This window comes from Phymastichus coffea, unplaced genomic scaffold (genome assembly GCF_024137745.1).
Source record: "Phymastichus coffea isolate CEN01 unplaced genomic scaffold, Cenicafe_Pcof_1.1 PCOF00116, whole genome shotgun sequence".
NCBI lineage: Eukaryota > Metazoa > Arthropoda > Insecta > Hymenoptera > Eulophidae > Phymastichus > Phymastichus coffea.
In genome coordinates, this window is record NW_026706927.1 from 699473 (window position 1) to 717588 (window position 18116).

General features: G+C 47.9%; 2 protein-coding genes across 8 annotated transcripts; one reads left to right on the plus strand and one right to left on the minus strand.

The window, feature by feature from the left end:
- Positions 1–116: 116 nt before the first annotated feature.
- LOC131670813 (uncharacterized) lies at positions 117–11895 on the minus strand. Of its 3 annotated transcripts, none has more exons than XM_058946761.1 (4): positions 11746–11895; positions 2115–2691; positions 1722–1903; positions 117–1179 (listed from the first exon to the last, which is right to left on the minus strand). In XM_058946761.1, exons 2-4 carry the CDS (start codon positions 2661–2663, stop codon positions 744–746), a joined length of 1167 nt encoding a protein of 388 aa, XP_058802744.1. In that variant the 5' UTR covers positions 2664–2691; positions 11746–11895; the 3' UTR covers positions 117–743. The 3 variants fall into 3 exon arrangements, with proteins under 3 accessions (XP_058802744.1, XP_058802742.1, XP_058802743.1); XM_058946759.1 differs by lacking the exon at positions 11746–11895 and adding an exon at positions 3043–3246; XM_058946760.1 differs by lacking the exon at positions 11746–11895 and adding an exon at positions 3043–3243 and having other exon boundaries at positions 132–1161.
- Positions 8600–17868, plus strand: LOC131670811 (5-aminolevulinate synthase, erythroid-specific, mitochondrial). 5 transcript variants are annotated; one of them, XM_058946755.1, is made up of 5 exons: positions 8600–8981; positions 15842–15890; positions 15975–16341; positions 16420–17359; positions 17441–17865. In XM_058946755.1, the coding sequence occupies exons 3-5, from the start codon at positions 15983–15985 to the stop codon at positions 17696–17698; spliced, it is 1557 nt and encodes a 518-aa protein (XP_058802738.1). In that variant the 5' UTR covers positions 8600–8981; positions 15842–15890; positions 15975–15982; the 3' UTR covers positions 17699–17865. The 5 variants fall into 5 exon arrangements, with proteins under 5 accessions (XP_058802738.1, XP_058802736.1, XP_058802735.1 ...); XM_058946753.1 differs by lacking the exon at positions 8600–8981 and adding an exon at positions 13594–13836 and having other exon boundaries at positions 15978–16341; positions 17441–17868; XM_058946752.1 differs by lacking the exon at positions 8600–8981 and adding an exon at positions 13595–13836 and having other exon boundaries at positions 17441–17867.
- Positions 17869–18116: the final 248 nt, after the last annotated feature.

The window sequence follows — 18116 nt, forward strand, 5'->3', positions numbered from 1 at the left end:
GCATGGACAAACAGTCAACAAGAATACAGGAAGGATCGCAGACGAAATGAACTGAAATAACAGCGATATAAAAAAAAGGAAACGTATTTGTCATATGTATTATCATAGTATACAGTACAATTGTTATTATAATACAATGTCGGCCGTGTTACGGGCGCTCAATCAACGTTTACAAACGTGGTACGACTTGACAATTTTTTTTAATGTTTTCTTTCTTTTTCTGCATCCCTGAATTCCTTACAAGTCTACGCAATCGATATAGATCAATATCTTAACCGGATAAAGTCCTTAACTACGACGAATAATAAAAATAAAATAAAATAAAATAAAATAAAATAAAATAAAATAAAATAAAGCGACTTACCAACTAAAAACGAACAGTCTTCTCATGGTACACGTTGTGTAATTAACGATATATGTTATGTATATATAGATATCTCTCAGAGCAAACAATCGTCATCCAAGAAACAGAAAAAAAAAATACTGACAAATCCTAAAACAGATAAAAGCGACTATCGTATTCATATAATAATTCAGCATGTCGTCCTGCGCTATGTTGTCCTCCTGGCAGCAACCGGCGTCTTCGAGTCGTCATCGAATCATTGAACATACATCACACGGACAGTCGCCGGCATCGAAATGGCGAGTATAGAGAGTGCGACCGCGCGAGCCTAGTCGTCTTCTAACATCCATTTGTCGGTGCTGTTGCATCGAGCGATCTGCGCACACGGCGCATCGGCCGCCTAATCGGTCGGGTAGAACTGCAAAATGGCTCTGCCTTGGATCTCCGAGTGGCAAAGTTTCTGCACAACGTCGAGGGCCTCTTCGGCCGGGTAAACGGTGTGCGGCGGTGGCTCGATCTCGCCGGAGCCAACCAGCTGTACCAACTCTCGAAGCTGCTCCAGACTGCCGGGCTCGACTGGCTTGATGCTCTGCTGGCGCTCCTCGGCGCGCCGACTGAACTTGGGCAGCAGGCGGTCGGCCACCTCCTTGATGACGAACACAACGCCACCTTTGTTCAGACACTGCATGCTGCGGTGCAAGCTGCGCGACGTGGTGCCGAAGTCAATGACAACGTCCACCTGTCCGCCGCACGCGTCCATCGTACGCTCGATTAGCTGCCGCTCGTACAGATCCTCGCTCCACTGGACCACGTTCACTCTGTAAGCATAGTGCCAACTGTCTGTGAATAAGTGCACGGAACCAACCTGTCGCTCAGGGATTGCATTTTTCTCGGCTTTTTTGCCTTCTCTTTCTCTATCCCGAAATACGATGGATGTCAGAGCTTCAGTTCAAAAGTTGTACATCCACACCGGCTAGCGGATATGCGCAAAGATAAGATGAGCAATCAAGACAGAGATCTGCCCGAGTACCAAAAGACAACATGAAAAACATCCAAACATCCGTCTGCAGATAGCGAAAAAAGTAATAACGACTACATTTCTAAATTGGCCACGTGCAATAAAAGAAAAAAAAAACAAAATGGTGGTGTGTTATCAAGATTGAACGCGATAAAAAAGGTAAAAAAAGAGCAGGTAAAAGCGGGAAGTAAAAAAAATTGGTAGTCACTCGTTCCGCTCCAATTAAGCGTGCGTGCAGTGTACATTCACGCGCGACGCGGTGTTCCAACGGAACAACGGCAATCCAGGCGTACAACATTGCTTTCTACTCTACCTCTACAACAACAAAGGCGAACAGCTCGCCGGAGAGGACGTGCTTACCGTTGGAATTCCTGAGCCATCATCAGACCATCGTCTTTGAGCGAGGCGATGGTTATGGTCACGCGATCCTTCATGTTCGTGAAGTGATAGGCCGCGATTCTGAGGGCCCACAACGCGAGCCCACCTGTGCCCACTATGAGGATCTTGCAGACGCTGCCGTCGCCGCGTTCTCTCAGCAAATTCTGTCGAAGGAAACAATCGGGTACGCGATTACTCGCCAGCAACAAGCGAGGTTTTTCGAAGCTCTACACGCCCGAGCGAAAAGCTCGCAAAGACAAAGACGACGCAGAGCATCGAATTTGCCGCGAGTTAAAATTAGAGGTTCGGGCACGCGCGCGTTCTCAACGGAAGCCTGGACGAGTTGCAGGCGCGATCGGGCCGGTTCTGAATTACCTGAACGTGCTCGTGGGCGGCGAAGACGGTGTTCATGGCGAGCAGGGCGCCGGCGGGCAGCATGGCGGCGACGCTGAGCGGCATGCTGTCGGGCAGCTTGATGAGGTACTTGAGGTCGTGCACGACCAGGTACTCGACGTAGCCGTTGGGGATGCCCTCGTAGGGGTACATGATGACGCGGTCGCCGACGGCGTAGCCGCAGTCCTCGGTGAGCTCGGCGCCGAGGCTCTCGAGGATGCCGGCGACCTCGTAGCCGGGGAAGAGCGCGGCGTCGCGCATGCCGTGGTGCTGCGGCGGGTGGATCGCGCCGCTCGGGAAGTCACCCTCGACCGAGACGTCGGTGGCGAGGCTGCTGGCGCTCGAGACCGAGTTGGTGCTGTTGAGCGAGGCCGAGCGCGGCCGCGGGTGGTAGCACGCGCCAGCGCACACCACGCGGATGCGGGCCCCGAGCGCCGGCACCTCGGGCACCGGCACGTCGAAGCTGAACACAAAATCCCGGCCGCCGACCGCCGGCGACTCGATCGACAACTGCCTGCACAGCTTGTTCATCTTGCCGCTGCTGCCTGACTCGCCGCCGCTGAAACACGCCAAGCACGCGTGCTGCCTTTACTCGGCCGTATCTCTGCCCCCCCGGGATCTGCCGGCGGTTCGCGCGGGTGCGCGCCTTGCGCCTTGCCAAGTTCAAGGGGTTAACCTTCGCTCGGAGCTCGCGTCGAGCCGTCTGCGCTCTGCACCGCTACCGTCCAATAATAGTCAAGGTTGCGCGGTGTCCTGCGCATCCGATCCGATAACAACGCCTATCGTCGCAGCTCGCCGTGCAGCACGCTATCGGATATCGAACGACGGTTTTTCCGCGTTCGTCCCTTGCGCCCCCGTCTAATTAAGCGCGCGGCACAAAGGCACTCACGCCGAGGCGCGACGTACGTACCCGTTGAACGCAGCCGCTTTGTGCGCGGGTGTGGCGAGAGGTGCCAATTCGACCGGCATCCTTGTGGAGTCGATCGTCCGCTCCGTCGAGCACGCTCGCGCGAAAGGGCGCAGCCTGTTTTCCCCCTTTGTCCGGCTCTCTCGGTGCACCGGTACGTTGCGTATCGCGAAGCGCCAGTCGACGTACTAGCTCGGCACAGCTGTTCGCCGCGGCTTATAAAGCGCCGCGCCAGCGCAGTTATCCCGTGTGCCGGAGGCGGCGGGGTGGGGCCGACGGGGCAGAGAGACCGAGCACTCGTGAAACGCGTGCCGCGCGCTTTGTTTACGCGCGCTGCGCTGCGACGTCTGCGCGTTGGACCACTATTGGAACACTGTGGCTGTGTGGGCGGCTTGCGAAGAAAGATGCTTTTCGAGGACGATTGTTATGCGAAATCTCCCTCTCGTTCGAGAACAAACTAGAAAAACAACGCTCACTTTCCCGCGACGAGTTGCGTTTGAAAACAATGCCATATTATTTGTTTCACGCGCAAATCGATTCTTATCACGCGTGTACACTTAGAGTTTGTAAGTGGACTGAGTCTCCAATCAAAAATACTAGTCGTAAGCTCAATTTGCATACAAAACTCCTTTCTCAATGTTTTCCGATGAAAATCCTATAGCGGCTGCTGTATGAAATTGCTTACAAATTGGTCGCCCCGTTCGCAACTTCATCGCCTATTCAAATTTCGAATCTAACTGAGCGAAGCCACGGTAATTACGAGACGAGCTTGCACTTGAAAAACTTGGGCTCGCTGCGAAAAATCAGCGTGAAGAATATATGCGGCGCGTGCAACGTGGTCCTTAAAAAAAGAGGAAAAAACGCTCCCGCTGCACGCACAGAATCCAGTTTAGCCTTGACACGTTGGGATATACATATGCGCTCTGCTCGAGAACCTCGAGCGCGCATAGAGACCGAGACGCGCAAGATCGAACGGGGGAGCCTTGAATTATTTTTCGCCTCTTTCAGCTTTTATAAATATTACGTTTGCAAGGCTCGCGAAGTTCTAAGGGATCGTGAAAATTGCATCGCAGAGTCGAGGCGGAAATAATAGCCGGGTCTAAAATGGGAATGGCCGTGTTGTATTATCGATAAAGTGAAACGAGATCTCGGACAACGATCGCCTCGATCGACAATTCGAATATTCCGCAAGCATTTCCGTTCGACTCTAAGATCCGTCTAACGCCTTGGAAACGTACGCGCAGAGTCGTCGATGCATAATTCACGCTCATCAGGTACAAACAACAAATAGGTGCTAAGCTTCGCGTGTCAATAGGAGACGCGTACTTTAATAGAGAGCATATATGCGATCGCTAAGAGTTGTATAACGGTCACGTGTATATAGCAGTGCCGTTAAAACCTCTTGTTTGTTATCCTATTGCAGTGGCGGAAGAGACTTCGCGAAAGCTGTACTGCAACTGCGCTAGCTGCATCCGCGCGCACGCCTTTTTACGAGATAACAAAGTATTTGCGAATAGTTTCGCGGCTTTAGCCGCAGAAAACAAAGTCGCCCTCATGCCCGAATAAAAATCTTTACTACTTTCCATTTTTTGTAACGTGACTGGCTACGAGCTATTTCAACTAGGTAATTTCTGCTAATAGATCCGCGAACAAATAAAATCGTTCTCACGCGCGCGCACACACACACAATTCCTCACTGTATCGACTCGCCAATTGCAATAAGTGATCAAACAAGGCAAGCTCCTAGATGCAAGCTTTCGATCGAAGATCTGCAGTTCGCGAATAGATTTGGTATTGCGTTCGGAGTCTAATGTAGCATATCCAGGCACGCTAGTGTTTCACTTTACGCTTTTTGGCGGCGATTGGCTTATCGCATCGGCACGCAAGCTCGAGAGCTTTTTCTACGAATTTCAAGCAAAGTGCAAAGTAGATTGTCATCGGCTGACAAATATCTAATCACATGTTTTTTCGTTAGATGATTTTTGAGAGCGATCGAGTCAAGCGAAAACAGGGGAAACGTTAGGTGAATCATCGGCGCGCGGTCGACAAATCGCGCAACGGCGGGCCACGCCGCGCCGAGTACTTTCGAGAACGTTAGTTACCAGTCCCTACGGCACCGCTGTAGCTGCGACGCAATTGACAAACGGTAAACTCTCGTCGCGGCAATGTCCTCGCGAATTCTCGGGAGGCCCGGTTTGTCTTTCAATGAAGTTTCGCTGCCGATTCAGCGGGAATTGCGTCGAGTGACAAACGTTATCGTGCTTATTCATTGCTAATTAACAACCGCTCGTCTTCGGTTATAATTACATTCCAAATAGAAACAATTGAGTTTGACCAGCCGCGTTTGTCCAATCGATGCAATGTCACCGTGTCAATTCAACGTCACGCCGTCATCGTCATTTTTATGGCGCAGCCGTGTGGAAAATCCACGATTAACGACAGAAGCCAAAATTCTCCACTGACCGACGCGAAGCTGGAGCTAACGCGCGGCGCAATTCAAAGTCGACGCCAGCGTTCACTTGCGAATAGGCTTGCGGAAAAACGCGAAACGACAAGTATCGGCGTTTCTGCAGGCGCGACTCAGTGGCATACGAGGCCTATCTATTCTTACCCGCGCCTCGCAGCGAAAGTTCCTCGCAACGATGAAAAAAAAAATAACAACGAATAAAGAAGCTGTCGGCAGAAGCACGCGGCACGAGAGCCGCGCGACGGCTCCGTCGATGAGCATCGGCATCGATCGCTCGCGCAAATAATACATTTCGGCGGAGAGAACGAGCGGCGCGCGCGTGTGCCCCCGAGATAACGTTTGGAGCGTTGACTCTGGGCATCGCGCCAAAAAATCCCGCCCGCGCGCGGCAGAGCGTCGGAGCGAGCCACGGAGAGCGAACGAGCGCGAGAGTCGGCTCGGAAGGAAGGGAAGGGAAGAAAAGCAGGTCGAGCACGCGGCCGCCGCCTGATGTGCACGTGATTCCAGCGTGCCGGCCAAACATCGACCGGCGCTCGCCGCCGCCGCCGCCCCCCCCCCCCCTCCATCATCGGCCGACTCTCTTTCCGAGTCGAACGCCGCGACTATATACCCACCTGCAGCTGCCACTGCCTCGCAGCAGAAGAGAAAGAAAAAGCTGAGCTCGTTGTCGGCTCTTTCGTGACTTTTCCGCTGACGCGGCAGCTTTTGCTTTCGCGCGCCGGCACGAGCGAAGCTCGCGTACCCCGTCGGCTGCGATTGCATTTCTTTTCGGATTCGGGGCTCGCTGCCGTCCAGTGAAATATCGCGCGTTTCACCAGACGACCACCCCTTCGACGCCCTCCTCGTTCTCACCTGCGAGGTGTGAAATATATGCGGCTGCGATCGCGCCGACCTTGGGCAATCGATCGTGCGACTCAGGCGAGCACTGCTGTGTCAATAATCTATGCCAGAGCTTTTCGGAGAGGAAAAGTAAAGGTCGACCAGCGCGCTCCCGCGGAGGGCAAATATTTTGCCCAGCTCGCTGTCGAGCTTGGGCGTCACGTTAGCGAAGGCGATTGATCGTTGATGTCAAGTGCCGGCTTATCCGAGGTGTGCCATACGAGATATCTCTGCGAAATTAATATCTCTCTTGCCGTGAAAGAGTCTGCTTTGTCGTTCCGACACGTTGCATCTCTCTCTCTCTCTCTCTCTCTCTCTCTCCGTTTCAATATGCTTATCATAAATCACCGTGCATGCGAATGAATACACGCGATAGCGTTCACTGGACTTTCTACTTGCAATTGAACAATGGCGAAAGTGAATTTGCAGTAAAAGTACAAGTAAATGTTTGCGCTAGGGCGAGCATTGATTTTATTTTCATGGCCATCGTTGGGCTAAGAGCAAAAGCAGCGCTACACACGTAGACTGATTCATCGGCGGAATATGGAGAATTGACCAGACGGTCGGACGATCAGTTTTTTTCTTGCGGGCATTCGCGTACACCGTCGGTCAAAAACGGCCGAACAATTGAAATATTGATTCGATTGATCGCGCTACATCTTCTAATCGGCCTAATTTCCATTGTTAACTTACGCAACTGTCGCGCTTTTGTTTTCAATCCCGCGAGACTGCTGCGTAGCGCATCGCAGAATACGTCATTAATAACGCTCGTCGGACTGGATAACGCGACAAAGGATGCGCGAGCAGAGACAAATCGCAGTTGCGGAAAACGAGAGAGGATGCCCATTGTTACGTTGCACGCGAATCAATCAAACGATATGCTTCCTATTTAGATTTCCCGATCTAAATTTAGACATCTTTGTGCGCGCGCGCGCGCGTGTGTCCGTATGGAGCGTAAACCTCATCGGTCAACGTATTTTCGTTTCGAGCGACGACACCCGCAACGTTCTTTGTAGTCTTGAAAAAGAGAAAAGAAAGAAAATCGCACACCGCTGCTGCATCACGACACGACCAAGTGATGCATACGTATGTGCACGCTTGCGTGTTTAATCCTTGGAGTAGGTCGTTGACGCGCGCAAGCGCATAGCCTGCAATGCTCCGCGCTACTGCCTGCTTACATCACTACCGTGGAGCTGCGATGCTAGCTTGGCGATGTCCAAGGCGAATCAAATTCTTTTTCACGAATATTGCTTTTCTCTTTTCGTAGCTTTCCGACTCGATTTCCGACGCGTGGACAAATCAGAAACGAAGGGTTCTCGCGTACAGCTTTAGTTCCGAATCTTTTGAAATCCGTCGCGACTGCCGAGCGTAAGAAGCCGATTATTGGTTAACACGCTCACCCTCCATCGAGCAGCGATCGATGCGTCCTTGCGCGCATCGTTGTCGGCCAACATAGCCGTTGCGCTTCTCTCGTCGATCTGCATTGTTCCGCGTCGCTTTGTTTCTTTATCGAATCCTCACGCGCGGAGGATGGGTTTCGCGCGTCGCGCAGCACCGGCGGGAGCGTATTTTCGGAAGTTTTTGAAAAAGCGCTATTTGCTCGTTCGAAATGTATTTGCCGAGTTCTCGCGAACGCCAAAAATAAGAAACGCCCGTCGGTAATTATTCACTCGTGTCGTTACGGAAAGAGAAAAATAAATAAATAAACAGAAGGAAAGCTGCACGAGCGCTCGCAATGTGGCACGTGCACACGGCGTGAGACTCTAGCATTACTCCACACCGATGAACAGAAGCAGAACACCTCTATATATGTGTGTATATATATATATATATATACATATATATATATAGCGTCGTCGACGCGTCATGCATTCGCGAATGAAAAATATCTGGAACAACACGCCGATGCCAGTTATTCCCGATTGGCCGTGTTTTTTACGTAGTAGCCGACAAGTAGATGCTCCTTTCGTTATAGTACGACGGATACTGCAAAAAGACCGTTTTTGTTTTGCTTCGGTAGCCGCTCGTGCTTGGCCGTAGCAGATGCGATCAGCTAAGAATTCATTGTTTCGCACGAATCCGCGGCGATAACGATAATTACGTCAATTGAATCCATTGGCACGATTGTTCGTAAGTATTTCTTAAAAAAGAAGCTATTATCAATCCTTGCGACGATTGCGGACAATTGCAGTTACGAGTTTCATAAAACGGCGGTTACATGTACACTATTTACTCGCCGTTGTTTTTCAACAGTTAAAAAAAGATACTCCGAGAAAAACCACTCGATTAAAATCCAAGATGTGTACATAGAAGGTTCCACGCGTAATGAGCTACAAACACTGATGATCCACGCTTTTGTTTACGCGATCGGTCATACTCGTGTTGAATGTCACGTAGACCCCGTAAGAAGAGGGACATTAATGATCGTTGAAAGTAATAACGTCATAAAGATAAAAACTATTAGAAACAATGAAGTGAGTACTTTTGGTCATATATAGGTAACGTTTGCGCGTACCGGCAGTTCCACCAAGTCCTAAAATAGTACAGCTTCGACGCTAACATTTACTCGAACTAAGAAGATTTCATTGGCAAGGAGGTAAGCGTACGTCATTTTGTTGATATCCTCGAACGTGCTTCCGTTGCCACAACTTCGATCGTTTCCAAGAGAGTATTTAAAATCGCGCACTTATATACAGTCGTTCGACGAACGCAATCGATTGCAATCAAATTATTATGGATTACTTTTCAAGCTTACTATGCGTATCTAGGCATTTGATAACTGCATTACGACCAATTACAAGCGAATCGCATACGTCACAGGAGGTGAAAAGGACCGCGGACTCCATTATCGACCTTGCTATCGAAGCTAATTGAAGCGCGCCGCTGAGTCCAACGGGAATCGCGCGAAAAGCTAAGGAGACAAGCGAGGTCGCCTGCATCAGAATTCGCTGTTGGCAAACGGGACGATCCGAGCGTTACGCGCGCGAGCTTCTTTCGCTCGCCGATCACGTATGCAACGCGAGGATCTCGCCGTGTTCACGTGATTGCCGGCCTTCGACGTGCGCGCCGCCGCTATTATCGCGTACCGCTGTGTATCGCCTCGCGGCGCGCGCGGCCGCGCTCACCTTCCGTCGGCTTTTCCGCCGAGCGTTTTGCGCCTTTTCGTTCCTCCCCTTGCGCCCGTGCGCGCCCGCCGCTCCGCCAAGTGCCTCGCGAATAGGCCAATCGGAATTCACCCAATTGACTGGCTCTTCTTCGTATACTTTTATCTTTTAGTCAACTGCTACTCTTATGTCAATTTTTCATAGTTTGCGGGGATCGTTATCAGTGATAAGTTACGACTTATCCGTCGGTCAAATACTACCGGCATCGAGTCAATTGAAGCAATTTGGGAAATCAATTTGGCATTTAAAAATCAGTCATCGATGCGGAGGCCGAATTCGCTGTATTTCCCTTCTAAGGTCGGCTCGAGCGACTCGCTCATTTGGAATTGAGAGAGAAACAGCTATAACCGTTCCACGGCGCACTCGTCGAACAAACACGTCCTTCCCGAATTGGCAAGAGCGGCGTCTTGAGCAACGATTACGCGCCTGGAAAATTCGCTGAGCTTACGTAAGCGCAGCTCCCGCGAGCTTTATCGTTATTATCGTGGCTATCGCGCGCGCGCGCGACAGAATAACAGCGCGACGCGATAGACCTGCCTCCTCGAAGTTGATGTCGCGCGTGCAGCGCCGCGGGCTCGGTCGAATCTCGCCGAACGTGACCTGCGCTCGCGGCGAGTCGTCTCCGCGGATAAAAAGGGACATTCGGCTCGCTGACGCACGAGCGCGGATCGCGCGGGGAAAAATGCAGGCAGCGCTCGCGGCACGCGCGCCCGCCGCGACAATGCCTCCTTTGTCGCGGCAATCGTCCAACCGCTCCGGCTAGACTTCTTCGGGCAAAGTAGTTATCCCGATCGATTGCTCAACGGCTTCGCTTCTATTTTTTGCTTTAATTGCTCTTTGTCGCGGACTTTCAATCGTCGGGGCAAAAGAGAGATAAACAAAGAGACACGCGCGAGAAAGCAAATATGCCGTAAAGTTGATCGTTGCTTGAAATCTGAAAGAACTAATTGCAACTTGTGCCGTTCACTGAATCTCGGCGTAGCAAAAAAGTTCAAAATAGCCTAACAATAATTACGGATCTAAGGAGAGATTGATTCGCTTTTACGATGCCGTTGCGCGAGCAAATTTAAGCAGCGGGCAATTTGACGACCGGCCGGTCCTTTCGATCAAGTTACCACGGTGTTGATAAACTTTGGCCGTGAATCGCCAAGCATTTGCTTACGTCTGCCGCGGGCGAACCATCGAGCATCGAAGGCACAAGAGCCGCGCAAGCCTGTGCGCAGTCCGCAATTCCAGGCGAAAGTGCCAGCGTTGTTGCGCGCAATGACGCACGCCATCGCCGAAAAGACGCGTCGCCCTCGACCTGCCGATTGCCGGCCCAGCGAAGACGTCAGTGGCGGGCCGCGCGCCTGCGGAGGATCGATGATCGCAGCTCCCGCGTAATCCAGTTGACGACGAACGCGCGGCGGTGCCCGGTTCTCGGGCCGGGAGCCCCGGCGGAGAGCGCAAGCGCGCGACTCGTGCGCCACGTTTGTTTACATCTCGCGTGGAAGCTTTCGGCATTTCTTTCCGCAAGCGAAATCGGTCCGGGGACGGCTGGAGCGCCTCGCCCGTTGGTCGTCGCGCCGAGTGGGTTTCGAACGCGGCCCGCGCGCGGCGGCTAATTGGACATTACGCCGACTCCGTCTGGCTCGGCGACATCGGACAGTGGACGGACCCCGAGCGTTCTCTCCTCGAGAGGAAATCCAATCTTTCGCGAAACTCCTCTGAGGCTCGCACGACAAAACCAGTCGTGACTTTCCGTACGCAGGCGAGTCCGCTGGACAGAGCGACATCGATCGCTCGAATCTAACGACCGTCTACGTCTTTTTGCTCTCCTTCGCGCTCTCGGAATTACGGTCAATTGATGACGCGACTGCTTGATTTCGAACGATTACACGTCGAACGCGATTGAAGGTGCCGAGGTCGCGTCGCGCCGACCGTTACGTAAACAAAGCCCCCGATTTCAGATGCGCGCCGAGCTTTCGCTCGTTCGCCCTGAGCTTCGCTTCGTCGAGAACGCGCCTACGTGGACTAGTCGCGCAGCCGAAGCACCGCAGGCGGATCCTCTGGACTTGCGCGAGCACGGAGATGCCAGCAGTCGCGCGACTGGCAAGCGGGGAGCAGCTGACATTGACAGCCCGAGCAGCTGATCGATTGCCGCGAGCCCCCGCGAAGCTGGGACAAAACTGCAAAATCAAAAGCTTACGGACTCACCTTCTCGTCGGACGATCAGCTGCGAAGAATCCGAGCTGCGCGACACAAAGAGAAAAGGAATAAGGGACGGAGGGAGCGTGATAGCGCTGGCGCTGCTCGCCGCGACGCTATTGTAGTACTGAGTTAGACGGCGAGTGAGCGAAGGACAACGACAAAGCGCGAAAGGAGGGGTCCATATTCGCTGTTTGTCCGCGGGGCATATGCGCCGACGCGAAAGGTCCGCATCGCCGCTCTCCGTGCTTTCTCTCTCTCCCTCTCTCAGCTGTTTCGCTACCCCACGGATCGATCCGCGAAATCTTCTCCCCTACTCTTCCTTGGAGGTCCATGCCCCCGACGAAGGCCTCGACCTCTTTGTTCGCCGAAGGATTCTTCTTTGCCTCGCGATCGCATGCGCTTTTTTCTTCTTTCGACTAAAGAGTTACAGAGAGGGAGAGAGGGTGGGCGAGCGACGAGGATTTTCGTTGACGCTGTTTGAGCTTTTAACGAGTTTCTTGCTGTCACTCGAGTTTCATTCGTGAAAACGACGCGCGCCACTATTGCGAAGGTCTTTTGTGCGATCGCTGGTCGATAAGCGTGAGATCAACGTTATCGAACGTTGGATACTACGTTACTTTTGGCGAGAAAGCGCGCGAGTTTTCGAACGAATCGAGAGCAGTTGATTGACGGAGCGCACGTGTGCGATCGATCAAGCAATTGAAGGCGCGAAGGAGGCGCGTGCTATTTCTGGATATGACGATTATCAGTTCCGCGCAGTTCCGCGCAGTTCCGCGTTCGAGAATCAAGCGAGACATATATTTGATTGGGATTAAATGTCTCTCCCGAGGATATTCGCTACATACGCCGCGAGACGAGCAGCCGTGACAAACACTCTCTCGAGATTCATTTCCCCCAACGATTTATAGTTTATAGCTGAATTTCATTTAGTTACGCTCTCGATCGATTAGGCGATACGCGCGTCCCGCAGTCCGTCCGAGAGCACAATTCATAATTCACTCTGAAATATTGCACTTAGTTAAGTTTTGGCTCGTCCTCGTTTGAATGTCAAGCGCAAGTGTGAGCGAACCGAAGCGAAATTATTTTTCCTCCGACGACGAAGGGAAGATACAAATGATATTCCTGCGGAATAAAATATTGCGTCGACGGTGAACCATCTCGCCAAGTTTTTTTACGAGTATTATCATTCGTCAATTCCAATGCTATATTTATTTTCATGGTAGGATTTTATGTACTCCTTAGAGTTACGTGTAATCAATGCAAAATCATCGTGCAGAGTATATTTGTGCACTTGGGCTAATTTTACGTCCAGTCACGTTGCGAAAGAAATGGCGAGTTTTGCGCGACCAATTGACATTGTGTCGCAGACCCTCGGCATCGAGCGCGCGTCCGACGAAAAATCATTGTGCCACTGCTTCATTATTCAGCCGACAACCAAATGCCTCGGTTAAGCGTTGACAAGGCACAAACGATACAATGCCTAATATTTATTTGGCGCCGGTAGTTTTGGCAGTTAACAAGGCGATGATAAAAATTAACTGAGATATAACCGACCGAATGACACTGGTGCTGGGCGAAATCGAATGTGACGGGCGCCTCGCTCGAAATATGAAGCTCGCGTCAGCGAACTAGGGCGCTTTTTTGCGCAAGAGGCGGCATCGAGGCGAACGCGATGCCCAATTTCCAATGCGCGTCACGGGCACAGCCACGTGATCGGCGCACGTGCATTTATTGGGAATAGGTATAGGACCCGCCGTTACAGCGCAGCTCGCGGAATACAATGGCCGAGCGCCGTGAACGATCCCCGCCGTGCCCGCGCGACTGCAATAGTTTCGGCAGCCGCGCCGATCGTTCAGGCTCCGCCGCCAGTGTGCTGCTCGCTCGACTCTCACGCGGAGAACGCGTAGAGCCGATCCTGCGATCCTGGCCAAATAAACTATATATTAGAACTCTATTTCTTCCGACCAATTTGGGCTGCACCAACACTCGTCTATCGGCAAAGCTGTTTCGTTATCTTTCTTACATAAGTTTGCTAATTCACGTCTTTTTTCCGTGCACGATATGGCGCATGTTTACTCTCGAATCACCAATTCACCGGTGAGTTTTGTCAAACAAATACGCACACACACACACCTACAGAATTATAGTAGTTTCGTAGGGAATCACGAAGAGATAAGTTTCTCTGTAATTTTCATGGAAGTTTTCGTATCAAAACAGTATAATGCTTTCGTACCTAGTTTGAATTACAAAACGGCACATGACGCGAGGCAAAAAATTAATATTAATGTCGAAACTTGCTTTGACTTTCACGTTTACCGGCTTCAACCTTCATAACTGTCGTGTATGATGATTATATTATATCTTAAACGAATGCGTATTGGCCAGTTTGGTAGTCAAGACTTTATTTATAACACACGTATAAATTTTGGAGAACCAATGAATGATTGGATGGTTAAAAATAACATGAATATAGTTATAAAGAAATAAAATAGAGAACGGTCGAAGGCACAGAAATAGCGACCAAATTCATTGAAAGGCATTTCATTATTTCAATATGATTACAAAAATTTGAAGGTTTTTTAAATACATACTATTGAAATGAGGGCATTTACGTTAGATTTCACGAGAATTCTCAAAAACAAAACGAATTATTATTTTGTCGTTGGAAGAGCAGATGCCATCGAGATTTATTATGGCATTGCGTTGACAGCATGATTTTCAAAAATTATGCAACGCATTCGCGCGGTCACTCGTGCATTGATAACCACGTCATTCACGAGATGAGACATAGTAATGAACTATAATAATTTGTTTACGCCTCATAGCTTTTACGCTTATCATTCTCTAATCGCGTCAATTATTACACGCCTCATTCGAATAATTAGTATAGTTATGACAAGTTCACGTAAATATTCAGACTGTGACACTTGCAGCGAATTTTTCTTCGAATGTAGAGGACAGCGTGAAAAGAAAATGAAAGTTACGGAAAATATGTTCCATAGGCGTAGAATGAAAGATATAAACTCGTTACGACAGACACATTAAGTCTTACATCGAAAATTACACGTAGCTTTCTTTCCTTTTCGAATCACAACGAGCTTAGTCATTAACATTTTTCGCATGCATTGACGTTAAATCTACATGCTCTCTTGAAGTATCCTTTAATGTCTTTAATATTATAATATTTTTTCACGGAAACACATTACGAATTGATAGCTTTAACTTAATTCTTGAAAGAAACCTTTGAATGATTCAGTTATATTAATTTAAAACAAAGTGTTGATATTATGTAAGAAAGTTATTTTAAACTACATGCTTTGAAGTGCAGCGAAAGAGCTATGCCAAGTAATAGGAAACAGTACTGTTAGTACAGTTAAATAATTATTCTTTAAAGATAACGTTGAAAATGCTAATAAAATTATAATCAATGAAGATAAATATCATTGACCGACGGCACTTGAACTGTCATTTGCTTAAAATTTTTAAATATTTCATTATATAGCGTCTTCGCATACTTGTAAAAACACACAAATAATATTATCGCGAAGACAATGAGACCATAAAAATAAAGCCAAATATAAATTTCACGTGCTTCGAAGATTAATCAGGTAGAATGATCACCTTCTCGGTATTTCGAGAGGTTTTGGAATGGGGCCTTACGTAACCAGTTTTTACCAATTTAAGTATCCATTCGCGTTTTTCTCTTGATGAAAGTGTCGTTCGCCAAAAATGAAGACAAATAACAGTAAGATAAACAAATTAGCGATCCGTAAGCTCAGTTGCGAAGTTTAAATATTGCAAGATAAAAAGTCGGTCACTCCGACGTTTTTACCTTGGTTAATATGATCTATATAATCATTTAATGTTAGCTACTTCTCTGTCCTCTGCTCTCGCGATTCGTTTTCGTTTCTCAGTTCAGTAGCGCTCAGAGCCTCGTACGGTAAGCATCGATCGCGTAATTTATTCGCGTACGCACAGTCTCCTTGCTCCATTTTCGTAAGACACCTCTCTCTTTCTCTCTCGCTACCGACTAGTCTTCAATCTATAATTAGTCATTCACTTCATAATTTTTTTTCTAACATCTGTTTGGCTTTTATTATAGCTGGTACGTCAGTGTGTTTTGCAGAGCAGCTGTCGTTTGAGCACTACAGGTGAGAGTGCACTTTCTCTTTCTCACACTATGTATGTATGCATGCAAGTTCTTGAGTTATTGTATAATTGCATCAACGTTTTAGCAGGAAATATGCCGTGTCCATTTCTCACCCGGCTCTCAGCCAACTACGTGCGTAACTATGGGGCTTCGGTAATTATGAATTACCGGCAACACTGCCCCGTCATGTCGAGGATGGCTAGCAGTCTAACGGATTCCTCTGCCGTGGAGAAGCCGTCTAATGCTACTGAGACGAGTCCACTGCTTGATCCAAGTGCAAACAAGTGCCCCTTCTTATCTAAGGAAAGGGATGCTATCAAGGAAGCTAGCTCTGCTGTCAAGGAAGATATCATTAATCTTGCTGAGACTCCTAATAAGCAAGATAACACCTTCAAGTATGAAGAGTTTTTCCATGAGCAAATTATGCGCAAGAAAAAAGACCATTCCTATAGGTTTGTAGATCATGCTTTTCCAACATTTCGACTGACTCATTTTAGTGTTATTTATATTATCTGATTGATGTTCTGCAGAGTGTTCAAAAAGGTCAACCGCCTAGCACGACAGTTTCCTGCTGCTATGGAGTATTCCTGGGGGGAAAAGCCTATTACTGTTTGGTGCTCAAACGATTATTTGGGAATGTCTAGACATCCTGAGGTTATTAATGCTGTGCGAGAAGCACTGGATACTTTTGGAGCTGGAGCTGGTGGCACCCGAAATATTTCTGGTAATTCCATGGGTCATGAAAAACTGGAGAACAGACTAGCCAAATTGCATCAAAAGGATGCAGGATTACTTTTCACCTCTTGTTTTGTGGCCAACGATTCAACATTGTTCACTTTAGCCAAGAGTCTACCTGGATGTCATATATTTTCTGATGCTGGCAATCATGCTTCTATGATACAAGGAATCAGAAATAGTAATGTTCCAAAGCATATTTTCCGTCACAATGATGTAGCTCATCTAGAAGAGTTACTGTCAAAAGTCGACAAGCGTGTTCCAAAAATTGTTGCCTTTGAAACAGTTCATTCAATGTCTGGAGATATTTCACCACACGAGCAGTTGTGTGATGTGGCTCACAAGTATGGCGCCTTAACATTTGTTGATGAGGTGCATGCTGTAGGTCTATATGGTTTTCATGGGGCAGGAGTAGGTGAAAGAGATTACTGTCTTCACAAGATGGATATAATATCTGGTACATTAGGAAAAGCTTTTGGAAACATTGGAGGATACATTGTTGGTACATCTAAATTAATTGATATGGTTAGAAGTTATGCAGCAGGCTTTATATTTACAACATCTTTACCGCCAACTGTTTTGTATGGTTCATTGAAATCCATTGACATTCTCGCTTCTGATGAAGGAAGATGTTTAAGAGCAACTCATCAGAAAACTGCTGCATATATGAAATCTGCCCTTAATAATGCTGGACTACCTATAATCCCATCAGCTTCACATATCATTCCGTTAAAGGTTATTTTTAATATTTTTTGATTGTACAAAACAACATATATTATCTGCTATATTAAATTAATATTTTTATTTTTTAAACAGATAGGGGATCCACTATTGTGTAGTGAAATCGCTGACACAATGCTCAAAGAAAAAGGTCACTATTTGCAAGCAATAAATTACCCTACCGTTGCTAAAGGTGAAGAAAGATTACGGATAGCTCCAACACCTAAGCATTCAGAGGAAATGGTTGATAAGTTTGTACAAGATACTTTAGAAGTCTTTCAATACTTGAATGTACCTAAGATTGAAGTTCAAAAACCAACTGAAATGGTTTCCAGAGCTATTTTGGTACATTGACAATCGTCATTGTAATTAAGAATGTGTGTGTTATAAATTGTACATTATGCATCAACAAAAAAGAGAGTTTATTTATGTTGATATATAATCCTATTTAAAAATATGTTATTCTATTGTTGAAAGGATCAAATGTTTAAATGAAAGGGATACTGCAAAAACATAACATTTTGTATTTTATTACTAACTCTAAATATTTGGTACTATTTATTTTGCAAATTATAGAATGCCAATCTCTTTGCTTGCGTTTTTAAATTTGAAAACAGTTTATTCTATTTTGTTAAACAAATAAAACTAGGAAACGAGTTTATTTAAACCACTCAATATTAATCTTTTACAAACAATGAATAAAAAATTTCGTATTTATTTAAATTAATATGTAAAACAAATTTGATGATCAGTTTTGTGATTAAGCTAATAA

What these genes read in the sequence shown, in the direction of transcription:
- LOC131670811 (XM_058946752.1), top strand. Translation starts at nt 13,801, where the DNA reads ATGGCGCATGTTTACTCTCGAATCACCAATTCACCG. An exon ending in CTCGAATCACCAATTCACCG is followed by an intron (nt 13,837 to 15,841) that starts GTGAGTTTTGTC and finishes CTTTTATTATAG; the next exon opens with CTGGTACGTCAGTGTGTTTT. An exon ending in CACATATCATTCCGTTAAAG is followed by an intron (nt 17,360 to 17,440) that starts GTTATTTTTAAT and finishes TTTTTTAAACAG; the next exon opens with ATAGGGGATCCACTATTGTG.
- LOC131670813 (XM_058946759.1), bottom strand. Translation starts at nt 3,101, where the DNA reads ATGCCGGTCGAATTGGCACCTCTCGCCACACCCGCGCACAAAGCGGCT. An exon ending in CCGCCCACGAGCACGTTCAG is followed by an intron (nt 1,904 to 2,114) that starts GTAATTCAGAAC and finishes TTCCTTCGACAG; the next exon opens with AATTTGCTGAGAGAACGCGG. An exon ending in ATGGCTCAGGAATTCCAACG is followed by an intron (nt 1,180 to 1,721) that starts GTAAGCACGTCC and finishes ATTCACAGACAG; the next exon opens with TTGGCACTATGCTTACAGAG.